This window comes from Neocloeon triangulifer, unplaced genomic scaffold, assembly GCF_031216515.1.
Source record: "Neocloeon triangulifer isolate White Clay Creek 2 clone unplaced genomic scaffold, ASM3121651v1 ptg000017l, whole genome shotgun sequence".
NCBI classification, from domain to species: domain Eukaryota; kingdom Metazoa; phylum Arthropoda; class Insecta; order Ephemeroptera; family Baetidae; genus Neocloeon; species Neocloeon triangulifer.
Window position 1 is genome coordinate 3,521,333 of NW_026775559.1, and position 14,363 is coordinate 3,535,695.

The window sequence follows — 14,363 nt, forward strand, 5'->3', positions numbered from 1 at the left end:
GAAAAAAATATTGCACCTTACAGAATAATATAATTTTATAATAATAATATAATTTATAGCGGATAATTATATTGATGGCTTTTGGCTCTACGACTATTAATTTATTTCACGATGTTTTTTTTTAAAACATTCCTTGCTTGATTTAAATTTTATGCTGCAAAAGCATCTTTTGTCACTCCAATGTAAAAATTGCAAGTCAAAACGTCGTGTAGAATTTCCGAAAAATTTATCGCTTTTAGAACTAAATTAGCGTAAATTAGCGCGGCTCCATAGCCCTCTGTTGGCAGTCTGTGGCAGCTTTGCTCGCCAGTGTCGGCTCTCGGCGGCGGCCGCCAAAAGCATCATTCGGCTCTTTCCGTGTGGAGCAGCGTGACGTCACAAGTGTTGTGCCGGCCAATCGGTGGTTGAGATTTGGCCACGTGACCGGTGTACACCAATGAGCTACTCGAGTTCTCATTATGTATCGGATATTTTCTGACAAGCGTAGAAAAACTTTTCATCAACAGCGGCCATTTTGCCCAGCACAGACTCCGAGAAATTTTGGAATTTGTAATCAAAATTGCGGCGTTTTGTGATATTCGGGGCCGCTTGAGGCGGCTTGTAAAGTGATTCGGTAACTTTGTGCGCGCCCTGGTCAAGTCAGAGGTGGCGTGGAAGCCCTTTTGACGCCGCAATTGGATTCGGTGTTTGGCTGCTGGGGTTGTACGGTCAGTCGGTGCGGAGTGAGAGGCAGGCCGCAAGAGGCATACGAGGATGCCCGCCGATGGGGCAGCCGCTCAGTGAGCACTTACTCGGCGCCGCTGGCATGCGATTGACGCCGCAGCCACCCATCAGGACAATGAAGTGAGGCCCCGGCCGCAAAAAGCGTCTATAACGCGATTTGAAAAATACTACGAAAAATTCGGAGCAGTGCAATCGTCAACAACACCATGGCTGATCACATCGTTGACGGTCCGCCCAACAAGCGGCAAAAACTCGCTGACCCCTTCCAGGGCCCGTCCGATTCGTCTGGTGAGTGACCAAATTTTAGCCCAGACCGCTTTTTGGGCCGACCGAAGCGGGCCGAGGCCGAAACGCTTGATTTGCAAAAGGAGGCGTTCCGGCGTCTTCATTTTGGCAGGTGCACCCGCACCTTTTGTTTATTTACATGCTCACATTCGGGTGTTTCGCCCCTGGCCCGACTCTCGGCCCGACCTTTTCTTTTAAGACTTTCCCGAATGGAAAGCACGAGAAATTTGCAAAATTAAGAATTTTTACTTTACACCAGCTTCAGACTAAAAAGTGGCGCGTCTGTGATTTTCCTCATGCATTCCTCACGCATACATAACCCTATCTGTAATTTTTTTTAACTTGTTATTTAATACAGATTTTTTGATTCCTCCCCTCAAGCAAGTTACTTTCGCTCACCAATCGTTTATTCTATTTGAAAAAAAATATATTCTTAACCACAACTGTGACATTTGACTGTTACAAAAATTTATGTCACATACATTAGTCTAAAGTTGGGCGACAACTGGAGTAACTTGCTCATTTGCGTTCGCAGTTTTGCTCCATCACAATCCATACGATTTTGGCTCTTCGTCCCCGCTGGGCAGTGAAGACGCATCTTCCAACTCAACGCCATGGAGGTCGCAGAAGAGAAGTAAATTCCTTGCCCAGCCGCAGAAGAACCTGTTGTTTCATTTTCCGGGGGTTGCATGACTCTTTTGAAAGAAATTTACCTCGGACCTCTTAACAAAGCATCTAATCTGCCTTTTTCTCCAAATCTAAATTGTGAATTATAGTAAAATAATGGAACTCTATTCTTGGATTCCGAAAACTGCTTATTTAAATGATTAATTTATCATTTTTTGTTTTAAATATACATTAATTATTTGCCTTTTGTCACCCTCAAATAGTTCTAACTTTTGACCCAGTGTGAATCAGATTATCCAAATCTTAAATTGAAGTTCCAAAAATTGTAATCATTTTAAGATTATATTTTTGTAATGCACAGAGTGAAAGATTAAAAAAAAATAATAATAATAAATATGAATTTAAGATTTAAACCAAATTCAGAAATTTTTCCTAATTTTTTTTGTACCACAGCAAAGGAACGTAAAATTTATTCACTACATTTTAAAATTGGTATTTCAAAAGTTTATTTTGTCTATGATTCACATACATTTTGGCCATCACTTAATTTTTTTGTAAGTGCAAGAAACCCCACTCTAAATGAAAGCATGTTCTTCTGCCCTACAACCTGCTTTTCAGGAAAACACCACCTTAATCTTTCTGATCCTTTTTGTCAATCACTGCCACCACCACCTGTTTGACAGAATTTTTGACTAACATTCATTTTCCAACAAGTGTGTATCAGTCCGTAAATATAAATAAATATACATTTTTATTGAGCAGTAGTAAGTTAACCCTATTGACTCTTCAGCCGCTTCCTGACCACCACCTTTTAGCATGGAAGGCGCACGTCCTGCCGCTGCTTGCATTTTACTTGGCATCTTTCTTGTCCCTGCACTTACCACTGCCATCCACTGTTACAGATCTCTTTTCGAACACGGACATGCTGGACCTAGAGAATGACCTTCCAGATGAGCTCATGTCCTCGAGTTCGTGGGGCGCCAGTGAGGTTGCGAAACAGCCTACAGGGCCTGGACCTGGTCAGGGTATGCAGAACGGCGACCCTGGAGGAGGCATGTCTGCTCCCGACACTGGAGGCGGCTCGAGTCTCAACCAGCGCCACCCCAACCTTACGCATCTGATGAACAAAGGTGCTGGCCCTGGCGGCCATTTGGGCCCAGGTGGTCCCAAGACTATGCAGTCGCCGCCAAACAAGTCTGAGCAGCAGCACCTAATGATGGGTGGCGCAGGAGGTGGCCAAGGGGCCGCTGTAATGGCAAACAACAACAATCTTATGGCCATGGGCATGGCCACTGGCAATGGAATGCCTCAAAACTCTATGAATCTTGGCGGACCCATGGGTATCAAACAGCAGCAGCAGCCTGGACAGCCACAGATGATGGGCATGCACCAGGGGAACGGGCCTATGATGGCCAATAGGCCGCATCTCCGACCTCAGCAGCAGCAGCACATGCAACAACAGCAACAAATGCTAGGTTAAAAATTGGTTACTTGAATAGCAGAAAAAATGAAACACTAAAAAAATCAAATTTAAAATATAGTCACTATATTGCATATACAAATGTTAATTTGACAAACGTGTAATATAAATTATTAACATCTTACAAGTAACGAGAGAATATATTTTAACTGCTAGTTCTTTTTTTTATTCTAGGTCAAAGGATGCCCCAAGCAGGAATGAATCCTATGATGGGTGGCCCTGGTGGCTACAACTACGGTTCACCCAATCCCCAAATGGGACCACAGCGTGGCATCGCACCTCCAAATATGACAATTGGTCAACGGTTCCAGGCTCCGCCACAGCAGCCGCAGCAAGGACCCCAACAGGTGCCTGGCGCAGCCCAGCAGGGTCAACCCGACGGGAGCCAACAGGTGCAGCCCCCAGCGCAGTCTCCGGCACAAGCTCAACAAGGTCAACCTGTTGCCCAGCCTGGAGCATCTCAGCAGCCAGGCCAGCCTGCGGCTGATCCTGAGAAGAGAAAACTTATACAGCAGCAATTGGTGTTACTGCTGCATGCCCATAAGTGCCAGCGCAGAGAGAGCCAGGCAAACGGGGAAAACTGGCAGGTAAGTACACTTTAGAGAACCAAAACTTGCTTGAAATAATTAACAGATAAGTGAAAGGTTTTTATGTTTTGTTAATTTTTTAATATCACCTTCCAGTGCGCACTTCCACACTGCAAAACCATGAAAAATGTCCTCAATCACATGACAACCTGCCAGGCAGGCAAGGCTTGCGCAGTGCCTCACTGCTCCTCTTCCCGCCAAATAATCTCCCACTGGAAGCACTGTACCAGATCAGACTGTCCTGTGTGCCTGCCTCTTAAACAGGCTGATAAGAGCAGGAGTAACCAAAATGGTAAGTTTGTCGTATTTGCATTCTTATGATACACTATGAAAGCATTTTTTTCTTTGAAATAATTTTTCACAAGGAAAAATATTAACTTAAGGATTTCCTTTACAATAGCCGTAGCAGCTCAACCCGCACAGCCAAATGCTAGCGACATGCGAAGAGCATATGGAGCACTTGGCATTTCAGTACCCTCGGACCCTATGTTAACTGGTGTTGGCCGTGGCGTTCGACTCCCAGGAGGACCGGCAACAGGCCCCCAAGGTGCAACAATGGGACAACCAGGCACGCCTACAGCTCCTGGTCAGGTCAGGATGTTAGCTGGGCAGAACACAACTTCTTCTGTTCCCAACGTAAACGTCCTATTGGGCATCCCTCCAGACCAGCAGGTGGGTCCACCGACTCCGCAGAATCAGCAGCAACAGCAATCACAACCTTCAAGTGCGGCTGTAACTAACATGCAGAAGGCCCTCTTTGGGGGACATGTTGCGCCTAGTGATCCTCAATCAGCTGGAAATGTAAGTATTAATACCTCCATAGAGTCATTTCAGTTATGTTAAATATTTATTTTATTTATTTGCGTAAGTTCTGTCTTTGAACTGAATTTTATCGAACGAATAAACCGAATAATAATTACTCTGAAAACTTTGAAAATAAGCAATCATTGTAATTATGAATCGTTTTATTTTTTCTAAAGTTCCTGATGAACCAGCAGCAACAGGGCTTGGCAGACGGCCGCCTTCCTGGCCTGCAGGGCCAAGTGACTGCAGCACCTGTCCAAGGAACAAAAGAGTGGCATCAGTCGGTCACTCCAGACTTACGAAACCACCTAGTTCATAAGCTGTAAGCATTTCAGGATTTAATTTCTTGTTTAAATATTTATGTATCTTTATTAAATTTGCAGAGTTCAAGCAATATTCCCTACCCCTGACCCACAAGCAATGATGGATAAAAGAATGAATAATCTTGTTAATTATGCTAAGAAAGTTGAAGGCGATATGTACGAAATGGCGAATTCAAGGGTTAGTTGAAAGAGATGCTTACAAATATTAAATAATCTAATACTTTTTATATTTTCTGTCTGCAGTCTGAATATTATCATTTACTGGCGGAGAAAATATACAAGATACAAAAGGAGCTTGGTGAGTACAGCAAATTTTTGTTTAATTATAGGCAACAATTTTTTTTATTTGCATTTTACCAATTTTTTATGCAAATCATCAGAAAATTAAGTAGCGGCACATAGATGTTTAATTTAAATATTTTGTTTATTAAATTATTATTATTAAGTTAGATATCTCAAACATAAAAGACAAGTGATAATCTTCAATCATTGTCTTGGCTTATTTTGACTATAAGTATTCTTTTGTCATCATATTTGTTTTCCTGTGCAGAGGAAAAGCGGCAGCGACGGAAAGAGCAGCAACAGCAGCAATTAATGCAGCAGTCTCAGCAGGGTGTCCGTCCTACCGGTCCTCAGGCAGCCGGCGGCCAAATGCAGGCCAATTCAGCAGCGGGCACTCCTGGAGGCTTGGGTAACCTTTCTCCGAGTATGAATCAGTTGGCAGGAGCTCAAGGTGCAGCGCCCACACCCCAACAGCAGCAAGCACAGCAACAACAGCAGCAGCAATTGCTGAACCAGCAAGGTCAACAAGGGGCGGGCGTTCGAATGCCTCAGCAATTCATGCGTCCTACTGGCCCCAATCAGCAAGGGGCGATGGGCATGGGAATGGGAGGCATGACTCCCAATCAGCAGCAGGGTGCCAATAGCTTCAATATGCAGAACCAGCAGCAACAACAAATGGCTGGTATACAACAACAGCAGCAGCAGCAATTCTCAGACATGATGAAGAGTCGAATGGCAACACCGAACGTGACGGCACCACCTCCGTTTGGTGCCAATCAGCAGCCACAACAACAGCAATTCAATGCAAACTTGTTGAATTCTCAACAGCAACAGATGCAACAGCAGCAGCAGCACAATTTGATGGGCAATCAAAAGCCTCAACAGAGCCAAATGACTCCGCAGCCCCAACTGAAACAGGTCCCAAAAACTCCTATTCGAACTGTGTCCATGTCTTCTCAGCACCAAGCAATTGCAGCGGCTCTGAACGCTGCTTCCGAGCCAGAGACTCCTTCCTATAACAGTATAGGAAAAGGTGGCGCCGGAATGGGAAAGGGTGGAGGTGGTATGGGCAAAGGAAAGCATCAAGATGACACCCCATCAGGCAAGGATCTCAAGTGCGACATCAAATCGGAGCGTGACATCAAACCTGATCCAGATGGTGAATCAAAGATGGACGAAGGAGATGATGATGCTGGTCCCTCTGGAATCAAACGAGAGATCAAAAGAGAGATCAAAGATGAGCCTATGTCCACAGACACCCCTGACATTAAACCTCCCATCCCAGAACCCATTCCTCAGCCACCTGGTTCTTCAGACAAGAAGCGCAAATGCAGTAAGTTTCTTGGATCATAAATTTGAATTCAGATAACTTAGTATTTTTGTTGTTCCTCTTCTTTCAGTGTTTAAGCCAGAGGAACTGCGGCAAGCATTGATGCCAACTTTAGAAAAGCTGTACAGATTAGACCCTGAATCAAATCCCTTCAGGCAACCCGTAGATCCACAGAATCTCGGCATTCCTGACTATTTTGATATTATTAAAAAGCCAATGGACTTGTCCACCATAAAGCGTAAACTAGACACAGGCATGTACCAAGACCCGTGGGAATATGTAGATGATGTCTGGCTTATGTTCGACAATGCCTGGCTCTATAATAGGAAAACTTCCAAAGTTTATCGATACTGCACCAAGGTAAGAGATTAAAGTAAATTATCAAGCATCTTGAGCAGAAAATAAATGCATTTTTCTTTAACAGCTGTCTGAGGTATTTGAGGTGGAAATCGACCCTGTGATGCAAAGTCTGGGATATTGCTGTGGGCGCAAATACACTTTTAACCCACAGGTGTTGTGCTGCTATGGCAAGCAGCTATGTACTATTCCCCGTGATGCAAAGTATTTCAGCTACCAAAGCAGGTAAAACTCAATTTCAATTTAGTCGTTAGCTGTTGCATGAGAACACAAATACATCACTATCGATGGATACTTTTTTCCTATTTTTGGCACATATCTTAGTTGAATTTGAAACACATTTTTTTAATTCTTCCCTGTCCATCGCACTTTTTTTATTCATTTTTATTTTGCTTTTACCTGATATTTGTGATTCTAACCTGTCCTTGCTTGCCTGCTTTTTTGGCCATCCCTGCACCCTATGCGCACCCTCGCCTGCTTCTCCACAATTGATTCATTGGACCTCAGCCTAATTCAATATGGAATTGCTGGAAACAGATACACATACTGCCAAAAGTGCTTCAACGAGATTCCTGGCGACTCGATCACCCTTGGCGATGACCCTACTCAGCCTCAAACGTGAGTTACCAATCAGCATTTCATGCAAAAGTCTTAATTCATAAATTCATTTTAGGGTCATCAAGAAAGACCAATTTGTGGAAATGAAGAATGATAACCTTGAATTGGAGGCATTTGTTGAATGCTCCGACTGCGGCCGCAAACTTCATCAGATATGCGAATTGCACATGGAGAACATATGGCCCAATGGGTATATTAGCTGTTAATTAAAACTGTTAAATGTAAGTACTAAATTTGAGTATTCAATTTCAGATTTACTTGCAGCCATTGTCTTAACAAGCAAGGCAAAAAGCGCAAAGAAAACAAGTTTAACTCCAAAAAGCTTCCGGTCACAAAGTTAGGTACCTACATAGAGACCAGGGTGAATAATTTTCTCAAGAAGAAGGAAGCTGGTGCTGGCGAGGTCTCTATAAGAGTGGTTTCAAGCTCTGATAAAATCGTAGAAGTCAAACCAGGAATGAAGTCGAGGTATGATGATAAATGCAAACTTTTGATCAATAAATGTTAATTTGAAATTTTATGAATAGGTTTGTTGATACTGGCGACCTGTCTGAGACGTTCCCATATAGAGCAAAAGCACTTTTTGCCTTCGAAGAAGTAGATGGGGCCGATGTGTGCTTTTTTGGAATGCATGTCCAAGAGTATGGATCGGAGTGTCCAACACCAAACACGAGAAGAGTGTACATCGCATACCTTGACTCCGTACACTTTTTCCGTCCTCGCCAGTTCAGGACAGCTGTTTATCATGAAATTTTACTTGGTTATTTGGACTACGTAAAGCAGCTTGGCTACACGATGGCCCACATATGGGCATGTCCACCCTCCGAAGGCGATGACTACATTTTCCATTGCCATCCTCCTGAGCAAAAAATACCAAAGCCGAAGCGACTGCAGGAATGGTACAAAAAGATGCTTGACAAGGGTATCATTGAGAGAATTGTACTGGACTACAAGGTAATTGTTTTATTGAATTATTAAGTGTGGTTAGTCTAACTTTTATGTATATACAGGATATTTTGAAACAAGCACTTGAAGACAAACTGAGCTCAGCTGCTGAGCTGCCCTATTTTGAGGGGGATTTCTGGCCAAATGTACTTGAGGAAAGCATAAAGGAGTTGGATCAGGAGGAAGAAGAAAAGCGTAAGCAGGCTAAGGCTGCTGAAGCAGCGGCGGCAGCAGCTGCAAGTGCTGAGGAGAGTGATGCAGGCCCTGAAGGCAAAAAGAAGGGTCAGAAGAAAGCAAAGAAGTCTAATAAATCCAAAGCCAATCAGCGGAAGAACAGCAAAAAGTCAAATTCTCTACAGACTGGCAACGACCTCTCGACAAAAATATTTGCCACCATGGAGAAGCACAAAGAGGTCTTCTTTGTGATACGGTTGCACTCTGCACAGTCAGCAGCAAGTTTACAGGTGAAAATCACTTAGAATACCAAGTCCTGATAAGATATTAATTGATCTGTACTTATATTTCAGCCTATAACAGATCCTGATCCTTTAATAAATTGCGAATTGATGGACGGTCGTGATGCCTTCCTGACAATGGCTCGTGACCGACATTATGAATTCTCCTCTCTTCGAAGAGCAAAATACTCAACGATGGCTATGCTCTACGAGTTGCACAACCAGGGCCAGGACCGCTTTGTCTACACATGTAATAACTGCAAGAACCATGTAGAGACCAGGTGGCACTGCACACAGTGTGATGTAAGTAGTGCTTCATTTAGCTAGAGCTTAAAATTGAAATGTATTGCATTATTAGGACTATGATTTGTGTGTCACCTGCTACGAGAAAGACGGACATGAACACAAGATGGACAGGCTGGGCTTCGACCTTGACGACGGATCCTCCCCTGCTGATGCCAAACAAGCAAATCCACAGGTATGTTCCTCTTTTGTGTACATATTGAAAATTTACTGTTTCAGAAAAATTTAATAATTAATTTCAAAATATACTCAACAATGCAAATTTGTGTTTCAGGAGGCAAGGAAGCTATCAATTCAACGTTGCATTCAGTCTCTTGTTCATGCTTGCCAGTGTAGAGATGCCAACTGCAGACTTCCAAGCTGTCAGAAGATGAAGAGAGTCGTGCAGCACACAAAGATCTGCAAACGAAAGACCAACGGTGGCTGTCCTATATGCAAGCAACTTATAGCCCTGTGTTGTTACCATGCAAAGCACTGCCAGGAAACCAAGTGTCCCGTGCCTTTCTGCTCAAACATCAAGCAAAAGCTGAAGCAACAACAGATGCAGCAGCGACTCCAGCAAGCCCAGTTGATTCGAAGGCGAATGGCTATGACTACACAAAACTCAAGAGGCGCCATGTCAGGCACACCAACGGGAGCGGCGCCTGCAGTTATGGGCATGAGCCACCAAGGTCCAAGTTCTCAACAAGCTGCAATCATGGGCATGCAATCACCACACCAACCTGGTGTTGGCATGAAACCTGGATCACAAGGACCACCTGCAAATGTCTTGCAAGTTGTTAAACAGGTAAAAATATTTTTATATGAAACTTATGATTTCATTTTTTACTACTTTAATACACTTTTTATTTGTGTGGTAGAATTTCACAATCGGCGGTTGATTCATGGTGATATGAATTTATAGACGACTTTTCCTCGATGGGTTTTATTTGAGGAAAAGCTGACTTCAAATTCAAATCAAAAATTTTTATTGTTGAACTGATTTCTTGTATTAATTTAACAACTTTATATTAGTCAGTCATTGATAACGTATTTAATAAAGTAAACTATGAAATTAAATTTTCTGATATTTCAGTGACTTACAAAACAAATAATTTTAATTCAGGTTCAGGAGGAGGCTGCACGACAACATGCACCACTCACAGGCTATGGCAAAGTTACTCCAACCGTCGGAGGTCAGCCAGCCATAATGCCACCCCCACAGATGCAGCGGCCGATGAACCAAATGAACCAAGGCCCTGCAATGCAACAGTCGCCTCTGCCTAGCATGGGCATGGAATGGCAGAACCGTTTTGGTCCAGGAATGCAGAGTCCAGGTGGAATTAGACCTGGTGCTCCTCAGCCCATGCAGCAACCTGGCCAACAGCAGCCAAACCAGATGATGGGTCAGAGTCCGCAACAGCAACAACAACCAATGATGGGGGCTGCCGGTCCCCAGATGGCTGGCCCTGCTGGTCCTGGGGCCATGGGTGCACAAATGCAACCTGGCCAGCCTGGAGGCGTCCATCCAAACCAGAAGCAGGCTTTGCAATTATTGTTGCAGACATTGAAGTCACCTAACACGCCTGAGCAGCAGCAGCAAATTTTGCAGATCTTGAAGAAGAATCCTCAGCTGATGGCAGCATTTATCAAGCAAAGACAGGTAAGCAGCGTTTTTTTCATCAATTTTAAAAGTGACACAAATTTACAATCATGGATAGACGCGATCTCAAATTTTGCGATTGTGATCTTATAGTATTGAAATGTTGCGACTTTTTGCGATCAAATATATTTCTGAAAAAAAAAATTCCAAACGGTTTTTTATCAATTCTGTTTTCAAAACAAGGAATCCTAACAAAAATGAACTTCATAAATGAAAAGTCTTCGTTTAATTATTATTATTATTTTTTTTTTATCAAATTACCTGACATTGTCAGTTTTTTTCCAGATTTAGCATTAAATTATCCAAGTTTAAGAATTAAAATTGCTTCCTGCAATTGTAAAAAGATCGCAAATGATAGCACGGGATTGACCACCTTTTGCGATTGCGATCATCTTTTCAAAAAATGGTTCGATCACGATTGCAATAGCAGATCACTTTTTCAATTTTGTCCATCCTTGTTCACACTATAATTTTAAAATTTCTCAAAGCTTCCTTAATTTGTTTGGAAATAAACAATAAACAAATTAATTTACAAATTTCTTTTGTATGTTTATAAATCTATTAATGTCAATATAATGAGCGTAAGAGAACATTAATGTTTCTTTTTCATTATACTTTTGATATTTGACCCTAAATTGCAACAAGGTCAACTGGCTTTGAGTTTTTTAATCGCTAAACAATTTAATGTACTCCATTTTTAATTCACTTGAATTTTGATAATTCTATTTACTAATCCTGTATAGTAATTTTTTACCAATTAATTTTCCCATAAACCTTATAGATGTACCAGCAACAGGGTCCGCAACAGCAAGGCCAAAATCCACAGGGTCAACCTCAACAACAGCAGCAGCAGCAGCAGCAATTTGGAATGCAACAGGGCCAACAGCAGGTCCCTCAAGCGGGCGGTATGCCGCCAGGCGGTCAACAGCAACAAATGATGCAGCAGCACCAACAGCAATTGGGTGCAGGCGCCATGCAGCAGCAACAACAGCAGCAGCAAACGCAGAGAATGCAAATGCAACAGCAAGCTCAGCAGCAGGGTGTTAACACTGCCGGTATGGGCGCTGCACAAATGGCCAATCCACAAATGATGAACCAAATGCAGCAACAGCAACAACAGCAGCAGCAACAGCAGCAGTGGTACAAACATCAGCAACAGATGATGGCTATGCGGCAACAACAACAACAGGCCCAGCAGCAAGCCCAGCAGGCTCAGGGTGGCTTCCAACAACCCCCAGCACCACCCTACTCACAAAGACCGCAGCGTCAGCAAATGGGTTTTGGCCAGCAGCACACTTTCACCACAGACCAGTACGGCCAGCAGTTTCCCTCACCCCAACAGCAGGGAGCCCAAGGACAGGCCCAGCTGAGGCCAACCCCGCCACCGGTCTCGCCACAAATGATGGCACCACCCTTGCAGCAGAGTCAGCAGCAACAGCTTATGCAGACTGTCAGGTCTCCTCCCCCGAACACCATCGCAAGGTCGCCGCAACCTAATGCCTCCCCTAGAACGGGTGGCCCACCTTCTGTTGGAGGAGCAGGAGGCGGAGGGCCCATTCAGTCGCCACGAACGCATGCTGTTCCATCTCCTCGCAGCCATCCGGTTCCTTCTCCGCACCCGCACCACACGCCGACCCACAGCCCGCACCCCAGCATGGGTGTCGGGAGCAACGACGGTGGCGGCCCTTCGGAGATGATGCTGTCGCAGCTGCAAGGCGGCCAACACCAAATGCCAATGCAGTCGCCGCAGCAGATGGGCATGGGTGGTGGTGATGTCAACGACACAAACGCCATCACGCCGCAGGACCAACTGACCAAGTTTGTGGAGCAGTTGTAGTAAAAATTTTGAGAAATTCTCTCTCTCTCTCTCTCTGCTGTTGTGCCGACGGTTTGAGAGGAGGAGCATCAAGAAAAATGGCTGTGCTAAGGCAACATGTAAGTTTTTTTTATAAAACGAGCAGCACTCCGCCGCTCGCGTCTTACAAACCCCACCCGGTTGCCCCCAAGAAGCAGCTGATAGAATGATCCGTCTTGTTCGAATTAAAAAGATCTCATCGTGGAGCGCCGTTTTTGTGTCTGGAGGAGAGAACATTTTTAAGTTTTTTTCCGAGCTGTAAGATACGAACAAGTGGTTGTGATGACTTTTTAAGGGAATAAACTACTATCATACAAGCAGTGGCCTGTGGCAATTTTTTTCATGATGCACAATAATAAGAATGGACCTCTACCTCTACGCAGTAACTCTCTTTTATTTATTGGACGGTGACGATGATGATTGCGTGTCTAACTTGACCTCTTGCAGACATTCCAGCCCTTGACCACTTTGTTTAGAACAGCATCGAAGCAAGTGCGCCCCCTCGTTCAGTTTCCTCTCTTCTTTTTAATTTATTGTTTATTTCTCTTGGTGATTTATGTAGCAAATCAAGACTCGCTCGGAGGGTTTGTTGTTCGAAAACGAATCGCGCTCAATGTACAGTGTAAAGTGTTGAGTTTAACGATTGATTGTAAATGTACATAATATGATTCAAGTGCTAATAACACATTTATTACGCCACATGGACATTGAGAGAAAACAGAAGTGAACTTGCTATTCTATTTGCTAGTAACATATTTAATTATTCTAATTATTACGTCACAAGAAAAACTAAATGAGAATAATGATTGTTGTTACATATTTATTAATTTGATTTGAGGTATTTTAGGCTTTGATTTGTGCGCCTGTTACCCCAGTTCATAGATATTTTATAAGAGAACAGACACAATTTGAACATATTGATACTGCTGTCTTCTGTAGCCATTATGTCAATGAGCATTTGATGATTTTATAATAAACCTTGAATAAATTTAATCAACACGCTTTTCAATTAACAAACGCACAGCCTACTTATCTATTTTTAGTTGAAATTGATTTCGGTTTTGATGAACATTTGAGGAAGTAAAAAATTGAAGAAGAAAATGAAGTTCTATTGACCTTGCAGAATTATAGAGAATTTTTAAATTTATAAATTAAAAAAGGAAAACTAGAATTGATTGATTAAAAATGGGATAGAAACTAGAATTGGGGCATTGGGGCAAACAAATTGCGCTGCCAAAATATTATTAAATGAATTAAATTTTGTTATGGATTTATTTTTCAAAAAAAAAAAATATTGTTTATTTACTGGTGTACATTGATTTGAAATATAAGAAATATAATATACAAAAAAATTTATTATTAAATACTAATATTTTCATATTTTTAATTTAATATTATTTTATAAATATTTAATAAATGTAAAAAATTTGTGTTTTTATTGTTGTATTTATTTCAATAGACGCACTTCCAATTTTTTTTTAAATAAAATTTTGTGTAATTAAATTTTGCTTTTAATGAACATTTTTTTTTTTAAATGGGAGGGGTATTTTTAATTATTAATTTGTTAAATTTAAAATAATCATTCAATAACCATATAAATTTTTTGATAATTTATTTATATAATAAATTAGTTACTAAATAATTATATTAATTTAGAAGTTAATTTCATTTTACAAATAATTATCATTTTAAAATTTATATTGTTTTATTTTCGCGCCATTGCAGTAAGAAACCACAAACTGTTGCC

At 42.1% G+C, this 14,363-nt stretch overlaps 1 protein-coding gene across 3 annotated transcripts; it reads left to right on the forward strand.

Moving 5' to 3' along the window:
• Positions 1 to 487: 487 nt before the first annotated feature.
• On the forward strand, positions 488 to 13,627 carry LOC132203784 (CREB-binding protein). 3 transcript variants are annotated; one of them, XM_059631803.1, is made up of 22 exons: positions 488 to 1,011; positions 1,544 to 1,642; positions 2,538 to 3,110; positions 3,290 to 3,702; positions 3,799 to 3,994; positions 4,103 to 4,503; positions 4,683 to 4,828; positions 4,890 to 5,007; positions 5,073 to 5,127; positions 5,380 to 6,444; positions 6,512 to 6,801; positions 6,866 to 7,023; positions 7,306 to 7,416; positions 7,472 to 7,606; positions 7,669 to 7,884; positions 7,944 to 8,370; positions 8,427 to 8,825; positions 8,889 to 9,119; positions 9,175 to 9,294; positions 9,394 to 9,906; positions 10,225 to 10,761; positions 11,543 to 13,627. In XM_059631803.1, exons 1-22 carry the CDS (start codon positions 930 to 932, stop codon positions 12,596 to 12,598), a joined length of 7,341 nt encoding a protein of 2,446 aa, XP_059487786.1. In that variant the 5' UTR covers positions 488 to 929; the 3' UTR covers positions 12,599 to 13,627. The 3 variants fall into 3 exon arrangements, with proteins under 3 accessions (XP_059487786.1, XP_059487787.1, XP_059487788.1); XM_059631804.1 differs by having other exon boundaries at positions 7,336 to 7,416; XM_059631805.1 differs by lacking the exon at positions 1,544 to 1,642 and having other exon boundaries at positions 7,336 to 7,416.
• The last annotated feature ends 736 nt before the right edge of the window (positions 13,628 to 14,363 follow it).

Excerpts from the sequence above, each read along its gene's own strand:
- LOC132203784 (XM_059631803.1), top strand. The coding sequence starts at position 930 with ATGGCTGATCACATCGTTGACGGTCCGCCCAACAAGCGGCAAAAACTC. Across the intron at positions 4,829-4,889 it reads AACCACCTAGTTCATAAGCT|AGTTCAAGCAATATTCCCTA; the intron begins GTAAGCATTTCA and ends TTAAATTTGCAG. Across the intron at positions 7,885-7,943 it reads AAACCAGGAATGAAGTCGAG|GTTTGTTGATACTGGCGACC; the intron begins GTATGATGATAA and ends TTTTATGAATAG.